Here is a 15,323-nt window from a genome sequence, read left to right as displayed (position 1 = left end):
ACCCAGCACTAAGGAGGAGGTATTGATCCTTAAAAAAAATAAACAAAGGGTAGAAGCTTGATTTTGATGTGGTAGATCTGTTTCCCATGGAGATTCTTAGCTTCGTCAGCTTAGTTCCTAATCAACTGCACATAACTACTTTTCACATAGCAGCCAGTATAGTGTTACACTATTTGATACCCAGGCATTCATTTCATGAACAGTATTTTCTCTACTTGCCAAGCTTTAAACATTTAAAGAAAAGAGATAATATCAAGCAAGATGACCATAATATAATGAAATACTTGACTGGATAAAATAATAGGGGCTATTATTTTTCTGTTTATAAAGCTTATTGAAAAATATTGATAGCTTTAATTTTATTTCATTCTTTCTTAATTTTCTTTAACTTTATTGGGGGGGGGGTGTTAACTGAAATCGGCATGATATTTCACATCTGTTTAAAGGATTATTTCTCTCTAGGGCATCTTGCACCCCCTGTACAGAGGGCAATTAATACTATTGATATTACAAAGGGTCATTTCAAAGGTTGACAAAGTCAAAGTTTGATCTGCTCTGCTTTAAAATATGGATTGTTTTTAAATACGGATTTGTAATACTGAAAATTTACTATCCTGGCAAAATAAGGACTTCAACATCACAAAATTTCATCTCCCTAGGGTGAAGAACAACTTGCTGTGAAAGACAATAAGATGCATTTTTCCCTCAACATATCTAGAACTCTGCCCTCATTCTGCCTGCCTGCTTTTTTCTTGTGACAAAGCTGGTATCAAAATAACCATAAGCCATGCTCTTTAAAGAAAATTTATATGAACTAGTGTTTGCGTTGAATCTGAATGACCATAAGAATCTAGTACACAGGGAAAAAAAAAAAAAAAAAGAGAGAGACCAAGTAACATTAGCATGTCTCGCTCCTGATGAGAGTATAACTATTGGAAAACAAAGCTAAGACGTCACGTCAATGGTAATAAAATGCAACTCTCATTGGTCCACCTAGCAGTATCAGGGACTCTTTGGGCAGTGAGGCTGCTGTCATGTGCTACACTTACAGCATTTTGAGTAGACATGATTAATCAAGTCAGCTGGAACGTGGTAATTACTGTGCTCCAGCAAGCTCTAGAATCTCATGTATCAGCATCCCACACTGAAAAATGGCAGCTGGAGCACTTTAACTAAAGCTCGTCAAACAAGCTTTAAAGTGCCTACGCTGGCATTTTTCAGTGCGTGGATGCTGATACAAAAGATACTCCAGGCACTTATTCAGAGTGGCCCCCACTCTAATTAAAGTGCCCCCCACCACAATTCCCAGAGCACGTGTATAAATGCCCTTTATTAATATTATATTTAAATATGGGGGAAATCTCAGGAATATCACTGAGGCTTATGTAAGGTAACAGGGTAAAATAAAGCCTCAACATGATACTGGGACTACTTTGACTACTCCTCTTAACTTGGCATGTCAGTGACCCATCCCAGATGAACACAGGCATTGGGAGTGGAGCTTTGCCTCTTCTCTTTCCCCTTTACCATTTATTTAGAATCTCACCAGATTCCAAGTGTATTTCTTAAAAGCCTCTGTGGCAAAAGGGCATGGGTCATTGTCCCCCTGCTTTACCAATGGGGGTTATGTCTTGTGGTTGTGTCAGGGCTGACAATGAATTTGTATAGGATGGTTTGGATAGGGATGGTCCTGACTCAGGCAAGGGGTGGGGAGTTGAATTAAATGGCATTTGGAGGTCCCTTCCAGCCCCACTTTTCTAGGATTCTAAGTATTTGTAAACTCTATTTTTTCAGTAGAATTTTGAGGCCTCACCTCAAGGATATCAGGCTCAAGGACAAAACCTTGTAAGTACAATACCCTTCTTAGTAATGGAATTAATTATAATGGAGTTATGAGTTTGAACATTTAAAACATTGTTACCGTACATTTGTCTAGGAATGAAAAAACTGGGCAAAATGGATGATATCTAAAGGTTGCTGAGGCCATTATAATGTGCATGCAGGCCAAATTATCAAACTTAGGTGCCTAGAGTTAGGTGCCAAATAAGTATATAATGGGATTTAGCACTTAAGAAAATAGTCAGGCCCTGTTTAGATGGCCTTATTGTGAAAACTCCATTAAAACTCTGGCCTATGTACTTCCTGCAGAAATTACTTACGAAAGTTAGGAGTCCTTTATGCTGTTTTTCCATACCTTAATCTTTGCCATCAAAGCATCAATAGAACACTCCAGAATCTTTATCTGCTTGCTCATCTCTGTTTTTCCTTCTTTCAAAGCACTTACTACTTCATTAAATTTAGCAAGTCTCATTTTCAGTGTACGCACTTTTATCAAGCCATCAATTCTGTGAATATGAAACAGATAATTACATTGTAAGATGTTTATGGAAGCTAAGTGGTATTTTTAAAAGTAGTGCTAAAGAGACATATCAATTTCTAACGCCTTTGCTCCTTTTCAAGTCTGCTGCTGCAGCTTACTCTCCAAAATTCAAACAGTAGCGTACAAGGGACTATATTGTGCAGAGGTCCAGCACTGGCACACAGAGCTTTTCACTATTAATATACTTAGTATGAATCCATAGTATAGGAATTAGTTAGCAGCAACTGAAGTCAATTATCAGAAAATGACAAAAAGAACATGAATGCACTTGTAGTCGCTATTGGATCCACGAGGCACCATTAGTGAACAAACCTGTAGGAAACAATAATCAGACCAAACTACCCAGCAGCTAACTCTTGGGAGACACGGTCAATGCATATTAATAAAGAACATAATGAATTTTTTACTGCTGGTTAGTGCTTCAAGTCACCTTTCAAATGGCCTGGATTCACTTAAAGCAGGGGTGGTCAAAATGGCTGATCCATTTCCCAGCAGCCCCTGCCCACATGGCTGGGGCTGGTCTCCGTGGATACTCCAGTCACAGCTGCACTGTGAAAGCTCAAGGCTGGGATTGCCATGGAGACCAGCTCCAGCCCTGCTGGCAGGGCATGCAGCAAAACAGGCCAGTGGGCAGCTCCGGAGCCGCTGGGATCTTGTGATGGGGGCAGCTTGCTGCGGAGCCAAGGCAGAGCCGCGATCTGCATCATACATGCTCTGGGCAGGGGCACGCAGGCAGGGGATCGTGGCTGTGCCCATGCTCCAGACCAGGCTGTCACCGCTGCAAGAAGTCAGGGCAGAGCTGTGATCCCTTGCCTGCACGCCCCTGCCCGAAGCATGCACGCTACAGATCATGACTGTGTCCTGGCTCCGGAGCAAGCTGTCCCCATTGCAAGATCCTCCCAGTGGCTCTGGAGCAGCCCTCTGTCCTGCTCTGCCACACACCCTGCCAGTGCAGCTGAGGCTGGTCTCCATGGCAACCCCAGCCTTGAGCTTTCATGTGCAGCTGCAGCTGGGGTCTCCACGGAGACCAGCCCCAGCCATGCGCAAAGGCGACTGGGAAACAGAGTCCACTGCCGACCGGATCCGACTCACAGGCCAGATTTCGCCCCTCTGACTTACAGGATACAGCTGATAGCATGAGATTTACTCAATTATAAAAAAAAAAAGTCTCTCTCAAGTACCACTGTCTGTGCTTGTGGTTCTGCAATCACCACATTAAAAAATAGATATATTTCCTCGTTTTCAGTGCGACTGTGTGGCATACTTACATGCAGGGCCAAAGCTCCAGAGAGCAAAGTATAAAAACAGATTGCATACAAACAGAAAACAAAGAGAAATAGTTTTCCATCTATGTATGTGAAACAGTAGCATGAAAGCATGTCTGAGTTGTATCCCTCAATAGCAGCTCTTCCTTTCTCTAATAAAGATAGTTAAGTGCTTGCTGCAAGAACATGAGAGTTTATGTTTATTGTCCTTATTTAATAGGTAAAATATTTTAAAATAGCTAATTAGAATGCTGTATTCTCTTCATTTTACAATACATTACTGATTTTATTCAATTTGTAGAAGCACAAAAGGAAAAGCCAAAGTAAAATACAAACTCCAAAAATAATATCGCGTAGACTTCATATCCCAAAATTGTTTGGTGATCACACTTCAAATCTATTCCTTTAAGCATAAATGACTGCTTTCCATTTTTAATAGAAAATGTTTTGAAAGTTAGATAGTTCCTGACCCTCATAACAATCTTCTTACCGTGGTTTGTGCTTCCTCTTGCAAAGCCACATGCGAATAGTCTTTTGCATTTTAATGCAGGCACTAGCACGGTATTTAATCTTGTTTTTTACTGTAAAAAACACAAAAAAATTAAAATGAGTTTGAACAGTATTGTAGTTTTAAAATAGTTCAATACACCTCTGACATCCCCTGATATAGCTGGCAAGTTTACAAGATATCTATTTAAAAAGTGAGGGCCCAGAATGACAAATAGATGACACATCGCCAAGGGCTAGACCCTTAGAGCCTTGGATGTCGCAACATTAATAGTCGAGACACCTAACTTCCGTGCTCTGCTGCCTAGTGAAAGTTAAACTACAAAACTCCTCAAACAATATGTAGAATAAATTTGGCACCTATGAATTAGATTCAGAGAAGCCAGCAAGCTAAACAGAGCAAGAGAGGACAGGACTGAGGTCCTCAAAAATACTTAGATACTAGTTCATACCTTAACTTTGCTCAAGATTCTCTCCTATGGATATAGGAGAGCCCACAGATCGGTTCAGCCCATTTTCCCAGATACAGGGGTGAGGGCAGACAAACGAGGATTCATGAATGGGTTAACCTTTGGTAATTTAAGCATATGCAGGCCTTAAAATGAATGTAATCCTGTCCCAAAAGTCCCTGGGTTGACCCAGGGAAATTCTCAGACTTTCAAACACCAGCCTCTCACTGCACAACCTACTTGTTTTTCATTCTTTCAGCACACATTTGTGTGCAACTAGAATGGGACAATTTGCTCCAGTTTATGCCTCATGTTTCATGTCTCTGTTCCTGGGTTCAGCATTGGGGGGAGGAAGGAAAGGGCAGAGGCAGGGAGGAGGGTAACCAGCTTATAAACCCCAATTCAGGCTACCTAACCTCAGGTTTCCCACTCCCCTCAGTGTCTAACAACCAGGCAATATAACATTCTGAGGTGGAATTCCCCATCTCCTCTGCTGAATCAATTTCATTTGATATATGTAAATATTCACTGGAGAAGATACTTTCAACTTGATTCCCTGCTATCCCAGATGAATACCTGAATCACTGGGCTAAAGATTCAGTTTCCAGCTCTCTCTATCCGGTCTAATGGATGCCTAATTAGCAATGGAATTCTCCTGAGATCTGAGAAAACTGGGTTCAAGTCACTGATCCAAATCAGGCAGGGAGGGAATTCAAATCTGAATGCTAGGATGGGACTCTAATCTCTTGGGGCATTTATACACATGCTCCGGGAAGCAGGCGGGAGGGAAGCAGGGGCTTTAATTAGAGCTTTAGTTAAAGTGCCCCCACCACCATTTTCCAGTGTAGGGACAGCAATACATGCGATGCTAGAGTCTGCTGCAGGATGGTTATTACCAGGCTCCAGCAGACTCGATTAATCTTAATTACAGTGCATCTGAGTAACCTTGATGTATGTGTAATAGGCGCCCTCAGATACTGGGATTCATAGATTTATAGATTGTAGAGTCAGAAGGGACCACAAAGGATCATCATGTCCAACCCCCTGCCCCTGGCAGGAAAGAGGACTGAGGTCAGATGACCTCAGCCAGGTGACTATCAAGCCTCTTCTTGAAGACCTCCAAGTTAGGTGATAGTACCACCTCAGTTGGGAGCCCATTGCAGATTCTGGCCACCCTTACTGTAAAAAATTTCTTCCTAATGTCTAACCTGAATCTACTTTCCACTAGTTTGCACCCATTATTCCTAGTTACACCTAGGGACGCTCTGGTAAATAGCGCATCTCCAATTCCCTGTTATCCTCCCTTGTTAAACTTACAGGCAGCTACAAGGTCTTCCCTCAGACATCTCTTGTGAAGGCTGAAGAGATCCAGATCCCTCAACCTCCCCTTGTAGGGTCTTTTACGGAGGCCACTAATCATGTGAGTGGCCCTCCTCTGAATCCTCTCCAGATTCTCTATGTCCCTCTTGAAGTGCAACACCCAGAACTGGACACAGTACTCCAACTGTGGCCTGACCAATGCCAAATAGAGGGGGAGCATCACCTTCCTTGATCTGTTGATCATGCATCTGCTGATGCACAAGGTGCGATTGGCCTTGTTGATTGCCTCGTTACACTAACAGACAAAAAACACAATCCTTAAGAGTTTTGTCCCCAAGTGCCTTGTGTGGCATAGGCTTTCTCTAAGGATGCCTACTGGATTAGGGCCAGTCAAGCCATAGTTCTGTGCAAGTAAGTCTGTGGAGGGGAAAGGGCATTGGGGAGTGAAGGGGAAAGGGAGGCAGATCGAGCCCCCCACCCGGTGAGGGAGGAAGTAGAGCAGTGGCTAGGGGTGCTGCCCAGCCAAGGCCACGCATGGGACCTGGGGTGGGGACAGGGAGAAGGACAGAGCTGCAGAGAGCTTGTCCAGGGGATCAGCATTCCAGTACTTAAAAATCACAGAGGGCACACTTGAATGAAAACTTGTTAAATGAGCTTTAGTTGAAGTGCCGCTGCCACCATTTTTAAGTGCAGGGACATTTAACTGAAGGGGAGCTGAGCAGGATGAGGGCAAATGTGGGTTGCTCACTGCGGACTCGAGGCTCTCTGCCTTGCTGCCTTTGCCTCAGGGCCCTGCAGCCACACATTCCCTGTCTGCCCAGCAGTGGGGCACGCAACTCACTGCCCTCACTGCTGCTGGGCCAACAGGGGTTGCGCAGCCTATGAGGAGCCCTCACGGCAAAGGCAGCAGAGCGGAAAGCCTTGAGACCCCCAGCACGCAGCCCACATCTGCCCCATATACAAGTCTGGGGGGGGAGGGGGTACAAGCCACCCCCCCCCTTGTGGTGCATGCAGCAGCAGGGAGCCACTCCCCATCTTCACTCCCCCCCGCAGCTCCATCCTGCTCCCTGCCCTCGCCCCGGGTCTCATTCACGGCCCTTGTTGGGCAGTGCCTCCAGCCCCAGCTTCTGTCCCTGCCCCACTCCCTCCCTCACCTGGGGGCCTTGATCTGCACCCCCATGCACCTTCTCTCCCCCCACAGCCCTTCCATCCACAGACTCACCTGCAGGTCACTGCTCTCCATTCTGCCCAGCTGCATTCCTGGCCACATGTATGAGTGTGACTGTGCGCATGCATGCAGCATCCAAGGGCCCTGGCTAGAGGACTTACTATATTTATTGGTGACATTATCAGCTACACTGGCCAAGAAAAGCCAATATATGATAATATTAACTTTCCTTTTATTGGTGCTGATCCGATATGGAACCGATATATCGGTTAGTTGGGTGTAGAGCATCTTAAGAGGCATCAAGATTTAAGTGTTTTTTCCCCTTGGCCACTGAAGGACACTTGGATAACTAGGGATTTCAGGTTCCTACAGAGTTAGGTAGCAGCTGGGCAGAGGTTTAGTAATGTTAATAGCCCATAAATGTTGGGTTTACATGCATAAAGGCATTTAAGCACTCAACTCTTTTCGTGAATCTAGTTCCTATGCTCACATGATCAGCTGCTAGTTCAGCATCAGGGTGTCTGTGCATAAGTTAAATACATACAACTTGCATATAAAAACCCTCTGTAACATATCCTCTTAGGCCATTACTTAGTTGTGCAAATTTTGAAATCCTAAATACAGTGGAATGGATTCAAGTATGATGCTCATTTAGGGTGTAGTTCTTTAAGAATTTAAACTTGACCTTACCATGAAACATGAGAAGTCCTGTTGACTTCAAAAACTTATTCACATACTAAGTGAAGCAAATACAGATGTGGACCTTAGTTACTACTATTCAAATTATGAACTAATGGAGCTAGCTGCTATTCTATAGTGTTATCAATTATTTGGGTTTATTAAAACAATAATAGAATACATACGTTTAATACGTTAAAACATTTAATATCAGAATACGTACGTTTAATCACTGAGAGAGAACACCACTGAACTTTTTTCCAGCGACTGCAGATAAGCCAATAATTAACTCGTTTAACCAGTTCTGCTAAATGATCAGGATCAGACTTCATTATCTGATCAAATTCTGCAAACTAAATACAACAAAATGAGAACATAGACAGTGGACATAACGTAACAGAATGTTGAGAATGGAGATAAAAAGATCAGTACAGTAAACCGAACTTTGAAACCATGGCAATGCACTGCGTACATCTTCCAACTAATTCAGCAAATAATTTGGGAATTGACTACAGTATTTTTAAAGCATTTGAATGCTTGCAACTTTTGAAAATTCAGCCACTTAGTCAGCCTGAACAGAGGCTTATTGCCAATTTTGGGTGCCCCACTTAGTGAGCTGTCTCTCAGTTACACATCTTTGAAAGTACATTTTAAATTAAGAACCCCAAAAAAGAGGCCCAGAAGTCACAATTTATTTCCTGAAAACTTGGCTTAGTAGCCAAGTTTAAGGTAGCCAGTTTTGAAAAATCTCAGACTTGCACGCTATAGCTTTCTGTCATAATAGCAACAATTCTTGCCATTGTAATGAAAGCTTATCCCTGGACACAATTACTACATTTTTTTTTTCCTTTTCCCATCTATCTAATGAAGGATGCATTGGATATGGATACATATTAATGAAAAACTTTGTTTCTCATTAAAACTGCCAAGTTTTTCTTCTTTTTATAATGATCAGCATAATAATTCTGTACTAAGGCACATTATTTACTGGAACAAGATAAAACATGAAAAATAAATGTAAATGTATATATTTTTTTAAATATACTTAAAATTATTTCAAACTGGTCTGAAATTAATGACCTGCAGCCAAGAAAATATTAGGAAATAGCATCAAGGTGAAACATTATACATTCATAAGCTACAAACAATTTGACATACTTACCTTGCCAGGTCTAAAAAACACTTTGGTTAATCCAAACTTGTAATCAATTTCATTTAAACCCAAAGCTTTAAATAGTGCCTGTAATATTAAAAAAGAAAAAAATCAATTTGGTTCATATTCAATAAAAACACTCTCTTAAAAAGACCAAGCATTATAAACCAAGATAATATTTGCTGCCCAAAATGAAAAACAATAATATGAACATATCATTTAGCATTCAGAGTGTTGCTACCTTGCAGAAAAGCCTAGGGTCCAGTCGAGCTAGCTTTGCAGGCATGTACTTCTTGTACATGTTATATAACTCATGAAATGAAGCACGTGATGGGAAACCACCTTGCATCAAGTCCAAAACAGACACCATGCCTATAGTGACAAACACACACACACACAAAAAGCTGACATTGGTAAATGCACCAGTGGATTTATTTTAATAAAGAAAATAATGAGCTAAACCCTATGAAAGAGCTCAAAAGCTTGGCCTACAGTCTCAATTCAGCGAAGGGCTCATCATAGACTGGCCCCAGAATCCACCATTTCCTGGTCAAATGGCTACATGGGAAATGACTAAGAGAGTCTGCAATGATTTTTTTCCTCCCTTACTGCCAGGTACCTGGAAATCAAGGGCACTGGTCTTATTTTCTGGCTTCTCTGTTAAATCTTATCTTAGCAAGCCCACTGTATTGTAGTTCCTTTATAAAAGAAGAAATAAGCTATACCTAGCAGGTATCTTATTTGCTCTTAATCTTTTTTGAAAGGGGAGAGGGAGGGGGAGAAGGGGGAATAATAACAATAATAATAACAACACTAATAATAAAATGACATTGATGTGTGTGATGTCAATGACATTAGTGAGAACTGGCACAGATGAACTGCTATTAGCCTCAGTGTCAGAATATTGGGGTTCACTCACAGTATTGGGGTTGTGCCTCATCTGGTAAGAGGCAATTTGTATAACCCTGATACAGTCAAAGCAGTATAGTAGAATGAGAATATTAAAGGGATCAGTAAATCCTAACGTGCAACCAAAAGCCTGAAGTGTAACTTAATGCTATCCAAATCAGTAAATGGTTGGAGCTATTTCAACCAATAAAACACATTCTGTCAGATTTCTACCATTTTTAAAAATCCTAACAACAAACATTGTACACATTTTAAAGTTTGCCCTTTGTTTGACTACTTACCATTACTGGTGATTGCTTTATCTATTTGTCACTTCTTCTGTTTAAATATTTGTTCTGGTGATGTCTGCTGTATTTTTTTCATCTTTTGATTTATTTGCATTAAGTTGCCCCCCCCAACTCCAAGAAAAAAAAAATCACATAGGAAACCTCTCCTCTCTAATTTAAACTTCATTTATTTTCTTGGAAGTATTTATTTTTCTAGTTGACTAGCTAAAATAAGTGTACAAAAATACTAAAGCACAACATGCTTATAAAAATGTACTCTAGTAGAAAATAAAAAGCTTCATCTATTCACTCTCTCTGTCTCCCCAGCACTGCCAAGTGCTATTAACCTACAGAAACCTGCTGTTAATGGTGTTAATGGAATCCTAATTAAAGCAAAGTTGTTAAGCATTTGTGATTAGCTAAATTAAACATAAACATGACTTGACAGGTCAAAGTATAAGTGGGCTTGCCAAGACACCAGATGCCAAACCTGGAAACGTCTGTAGCATTTGAAAAAGAGAAACTAAGCAAAATCAATTGAAACTGCAAAAAGGAAAAAGACAAATATTGAGAAAAAGTGAAAAAAAATCCCTATAACGTGATCTAATACTGACTCACAATGTGGCAATATGCTTTACTAAAAGCACATTCTAGCAACCCACTAATCCATTCATATCACTATTCACAGTCTTGCAAGGAACAGTCTGTATAAATCTATCTTTAGAATAACACCATGAATTATGAAAGGACATTTTTCTTCTTTTTTTCAGAATTATGAACATGTAGTATCATTCAAAAGTGACAGCTCATTGCTTGTGTTCATTTAAGTATTGGGGCCAGATTCAGACGGGCTTCATTTTAGTATAGCAGCAGTTCTGCTGCACTGCCAAGATCTGAGTTGAAAGAGTGGCTTCCTTGCTACAGTGGTGCTATAGGCCAGGGGCGGGCAATTATTTCAGGCAGAGGGCCACTTACTGAGTTTTGGCAAGCCAGAGGGCCACACGACAGGTATCCAGGGGCAGATCAATATTAATTTTCTAAATTTTTTAGGGGTCCCACAGGCCAGATACAGTGGCCTGGTTGGCTGCATCTGGCCCACGGGCCGCATTTTGCCCACCCCTGCTACAGTCACTGAAGCATATGGTGGTTCGTAACATAAGTGTCCATATAGATGAAAATTCTCTTCACAACTTCATCATCATCATCATGATTGGGAATTGGTGCAACTCAGGTTGGCACAAACATACTCAAAATTTGGTATTAAGGCTGTGATTTGATCCCGAAGAAGAGAAACTATTCCCCCCCTGTTGGTTTTCTTCAGTTTGCTGTAGGGTTGTAGCTTGCTTATTTTGATGGCATGCCCTCGTACTAAATGCAGCTTTTGAGAAACAACTCTTTGAGAAGATACTAGAGCCAAAAGAAAGTGAAATTGATAATGTAGCAGAACTTTGAAATGAACTTCAAGTACCTTACAACACATCCAGTAATCCCTAAACATAGGGGGTCACTGGTGTTTCCAGGTTACGTAAATGGTAGAAGTGATATAAATGTACTGAAATGCCAATAGCAAAGCCTGATTACACATCAGACCAATAGCAGCAAGAAGAATTTTGAAAACATATGGTCATAAGAGTGGTGAAATAAATGTGTTTACCTTAACCAAAGCATATGCAGAGTGGGAGATAACAGAACTGTTTCAAGTCGTGGACATCCTAATTAATTCAGATATCCTTCGCTTGGATGCACAGTTGAGTTTCTAACACTTGAATAATCTGTAAACACTTGAATTTACAGATAAATTGGCTTGAGATCCTGCCTCTCTGCAGATGCAGCTAACAGGACACTGCTATGTCATCTCTTCTTGAGCTGCTCACTAAGGTTCTAGAGGCACTAAGGAAGCAGTTCCCAATCTCAGGGTCACTACAGTAAAAAATGTGGTCACAAAGGCACTCGACAGTGTTAACTGTTTATGATGAAAATCACAGAAAGAAGCAGGAAATAGTGGCCTCCCTTTGCAGGCTGGCAGAGTTCCAGCCTGCAAGGGGCTGCATGAAGCTGGGGGGAGGGCAGAGGAGGGCAATCAGGCAGGGGGCACACCCACACGCATGTGGCAGCCAGACATCAGGGAGAGCAGCTCCCTCCAGGTAAGTAAGTCTATGCGGGGAGCACAGATTGAGGCCCCATAGTGGGGGAGAGAGTGGGGCAGGGCTGGCGCTGGAGGTGCTTCCCAGTGGTGGGGCAGGAATGTGGGGCCTGGCTTGGGAAGCAGGATGGAGCCATGGGCAGCTCATTCGGGAGACTAGTTCCCCAACTCTGTGCGCACTCCTGGGAAGGGAAGCATGGGAAGAGTATGTGCCCCCCAGATTTGTGCATACGTAGAGGGCAGATGCAGGCTGTCTGCTGCAGGCTTGGGGCTCCCCGCCCTACTGCCCTTCCCTTGGGGCCTCTGGGGCCCAGTGGTTGGGACCCAGCACAAGAGGGCAGAGAGGGGCCAGGGGGGCGTGGTGCTGCTGCCAGGAGCCCCATGCCACCCACGCTGCCATGGCAAGACCCCCCCCGCCCACCTGGAAGCAGCAGGGGGCACAACTCTGTGCCGCCTGCACTGCTGCTCCCGGGTGGGCAGGGGGTACACCTCACCATGGCAGTGCAGCTAGTGTGGGGCTCCCAACAGCGGCAGAGCTTCCTTGCCCCACTCTGCTGCCCACTGAGCTGCAGAGGCCCCGGGGGGAGGGCAGTAGGGCGGGAAGACCCAGGCCCTCAGTGGGCAGCCTGCAACCTTTGCCTCCCCTGCCCCTCTCCCCCACAGGCTCCATTCCAGCCCTGCCACCCACAGGGGGAGGGGGTATTGATATAGCCTGCATCATCTCGGGGTTGCAAAAAATTTCCAATTTAAATGGGGTTATAATGAGGAAAAGATTGGGATGTACAGTACTAAGGCATCCCAGACCACTAGGAAAATGCATATATGTGCTGCCCTGCCTCCTCCAGGGTCTAAGGATGCCTATGCATGTGTTGGTTTGCATGCTAATTAGAACACAGATTGGTGTAATGAGGATGCTCCAGCGTGGTCTCATCATCATCATCGTGTATAAGCCCCTGCGCATTTAAAAACGGCCACAGGGACACTTTATCTAAACCTCATCAAATGTTTAGATAAAAGCACCTTCGTGGCCCTTTTTAAACCCACAGGGTTTAAAAACAGTGAGATGTTTTAATTAGAGAGACTCTCCAGGAACCATTTTAATTAAAATACCCCACCCCTAGAAGGCTTGGGGCCAGTCCTGATGGGTGATCATATCTACCTATGCAGTAACATCTGATTCTCTTATAAAAGGCTGAGAGAAACTGTAGAGAAGCTGCAGAAAAAAAACAAATGTTTTTTAGCAGAATCTAAAAAAGCCAGGGAATTGAAGGGAAGAAGCTTTTGGGAACAGTAGACTAGGACTGGCAGAAGAAAAAATTTTTTTGATGTTTTGCCAAATGTTGCTGAAGAATAAAACTTTGCCTTGTAAAAGATCAGCAGCAAATCCTTCCTAGGTTGGGTAAATAGGTCAGGTGTCTTGCACTCCAGCACATACCTCATTAGAATGCCCCTCCTAGCTAGACGAGACAAGTAGTGAAATTCAGTGGTGTAACACTGGGTCTGCCAATGTTTCTTATTTTGGGAGAGAAGTGGGAAAAGGAGTGGAAACAAGGAAGAATACCAGATTCTATTAAGAAAGCTACTGTAAAGTTCCTGCAGATAAAGAAGTCTACAGGTCCTAAACAAAAATCAAATGCATAATGCAAAAAAGCTGTGTCAGCTTTTTACTTGACAGTGAAAAAAATCTGTAACATATTATAGTTATACAGTCTTTCTTTGACTTATCTTGTTACTAATAATGAACTACAGAATTAACTAATACACTTTAGTCACACTTTAATTGCATCTTGATAGCAATATGAGTACCAATATTTCTTTAATTAAGGAATAATATTGTTTCTATCAGACATTCCAGATCTACATATATCTGAAATACACAACATAATAAATGAACCAGAAATGGGCATACATTACCTGAACACTGAAGCTGAGAGAGAATCTGACCTCCTTCAAAATGGTGACTTGTCATCTTTAAATTAGGCTTGATGCAGCGAATAAAGCTAGAACCCTATTATAAATGCACCAAGTTAACAGAACATATATCTTGTTTAACTTCCTGAAATAACAGTGCATAATTGAAGTCACATAACAAATAAGAAAAATAATAAGATTTCAAAAAAGAAAAAGATCAGGTTTACATTTTTTTAAAATATCTATTTTGTACTTTCACCCAAGCTTGATATAACTGATCTTAAAGCTCAAACTGATAACTGAAACCTCAGCTTTTTTTCATTCATTTAGTTCTCTTACCACCACTAACAACCTAATTAGTCTTGCATTGTACTGTGGTTTCCATTGCACTCATTACCTCCACTACTGCAATCAATTACCTTGAAAAAACTAAAATGTCTTGCTCTTTTTACTGAACTACAGAAGTGGAAACACATTTCTGGACAGAAGAGATTTATCTTTCCCTAACAGACCACTGGGGAGCTCTCTGAATGCCTCAAATGCTCCATTAAAGTCAGACCTCACAAGGTGCTCCAGGGGGAGGGGGAGAGTAGGACCCATAAACCTCAGCCTGCTGGCACTCCTCACAGTAACAGCACCATGATGGTTTAACACTGCCACAACCCACTGCCAACTGAACTAATCAATTTGTTTGCCCTTTTCTCCAAGTCCCCAACTCCTTCTGGATTAGAACTTTAACACCCTTTCCACAGCTATCCTTCTCTCATAACAGCATCTTTCTACGCCCTTTCTTGGCTTCTGCAGTCATCATTCTCCTCTCTAATCATTTACAATAGAGGCTGACTACCTGGAGTCCACGGAGCCACTGGATTTGGCCTGCAGAACCAGGCACTCCCTGCACTGCAACTAGACCAGCAGAAAGATGCACTGGCAGCTGCAGTGACCAGGTCTTACCTAGTGATTGGCCCACCTCAGATACAAGTGGTGTCATTTTGGCTTGCCATTTGAAAAAAAATTGCTGACCACTGACTTGTACCTTGGCACCACTCCAAATGTACCAGCATCTTTCTAGTAAACAGCTCAAAACCCTATTCATTATATAAGTTTGCTTCCCTAGAGGGAAGTCACACAATAGCTGGGGGAAATATCAAGCAAGTTTGGGCAAAACCAGAGT

General features: G+C 42.3%; 1 protein-coding gene across 4 annotated transcripts in view; it reads right to left on the bottom strand.

Annotated features, from left to right (window-relative positions):
* Positions 1–15,323, bottom strand: part of MYO6 (myosin VI) — a 184,881-nt gene that overhangs the window by 34,213 nt on the left and 135,345 nt on the right. For all 4 annotated transcript variants that reach the window (XM_019496841.2, XM_019496843.2, XM_019496844.2 and 1 more), the window contains exons 20-25: positions 14,153–14,246; positions 9,162–9,292; positions 8,930–9,007; positions 7,991–8,120; positions 4,136–4,226; positions 2,195–2,345 (exon numbers count right to left, since the gene is read on the bottom strand). In XM_019496841.2, the coding sequence (XP_019352386.1) occupies positions 2,195–2,345; positions 4,136–4,226; positions 7,991–8,120; positions 8,930–9,007; positions 9,162–9,292; positions 14,153–14,246 (675 nt within the window). The remainder of the gene's footprint in view (positions 1–2,194; positions 2,346–4,135; positions 4,227–7,990; positions 8,121–8,929; positions 9,008–9,161; positions 9,293–14,152; positions 14,247–15,323) is intronic.

The sequence above is a fragment of the Alligator mississippiensis genome, chromosome 1, assembly GCF_030867095.1.
Source record: "Alligator mississippiensis isolate rAllMis1 chromosome 1, rAllMis1, whole genome shotgun sequence".
NCBI classification, from domain to species: Eukaryota; Metazoa; Chordata; order Crocodylia; family Alligatoridae; genus Alligator; species Alligator mississippiensis.
The sequence above is the reverse complement of the archived record's forward strand: the minus strand, read 5'-3'. Positions and strand labels throughout refer to the sequence as shown.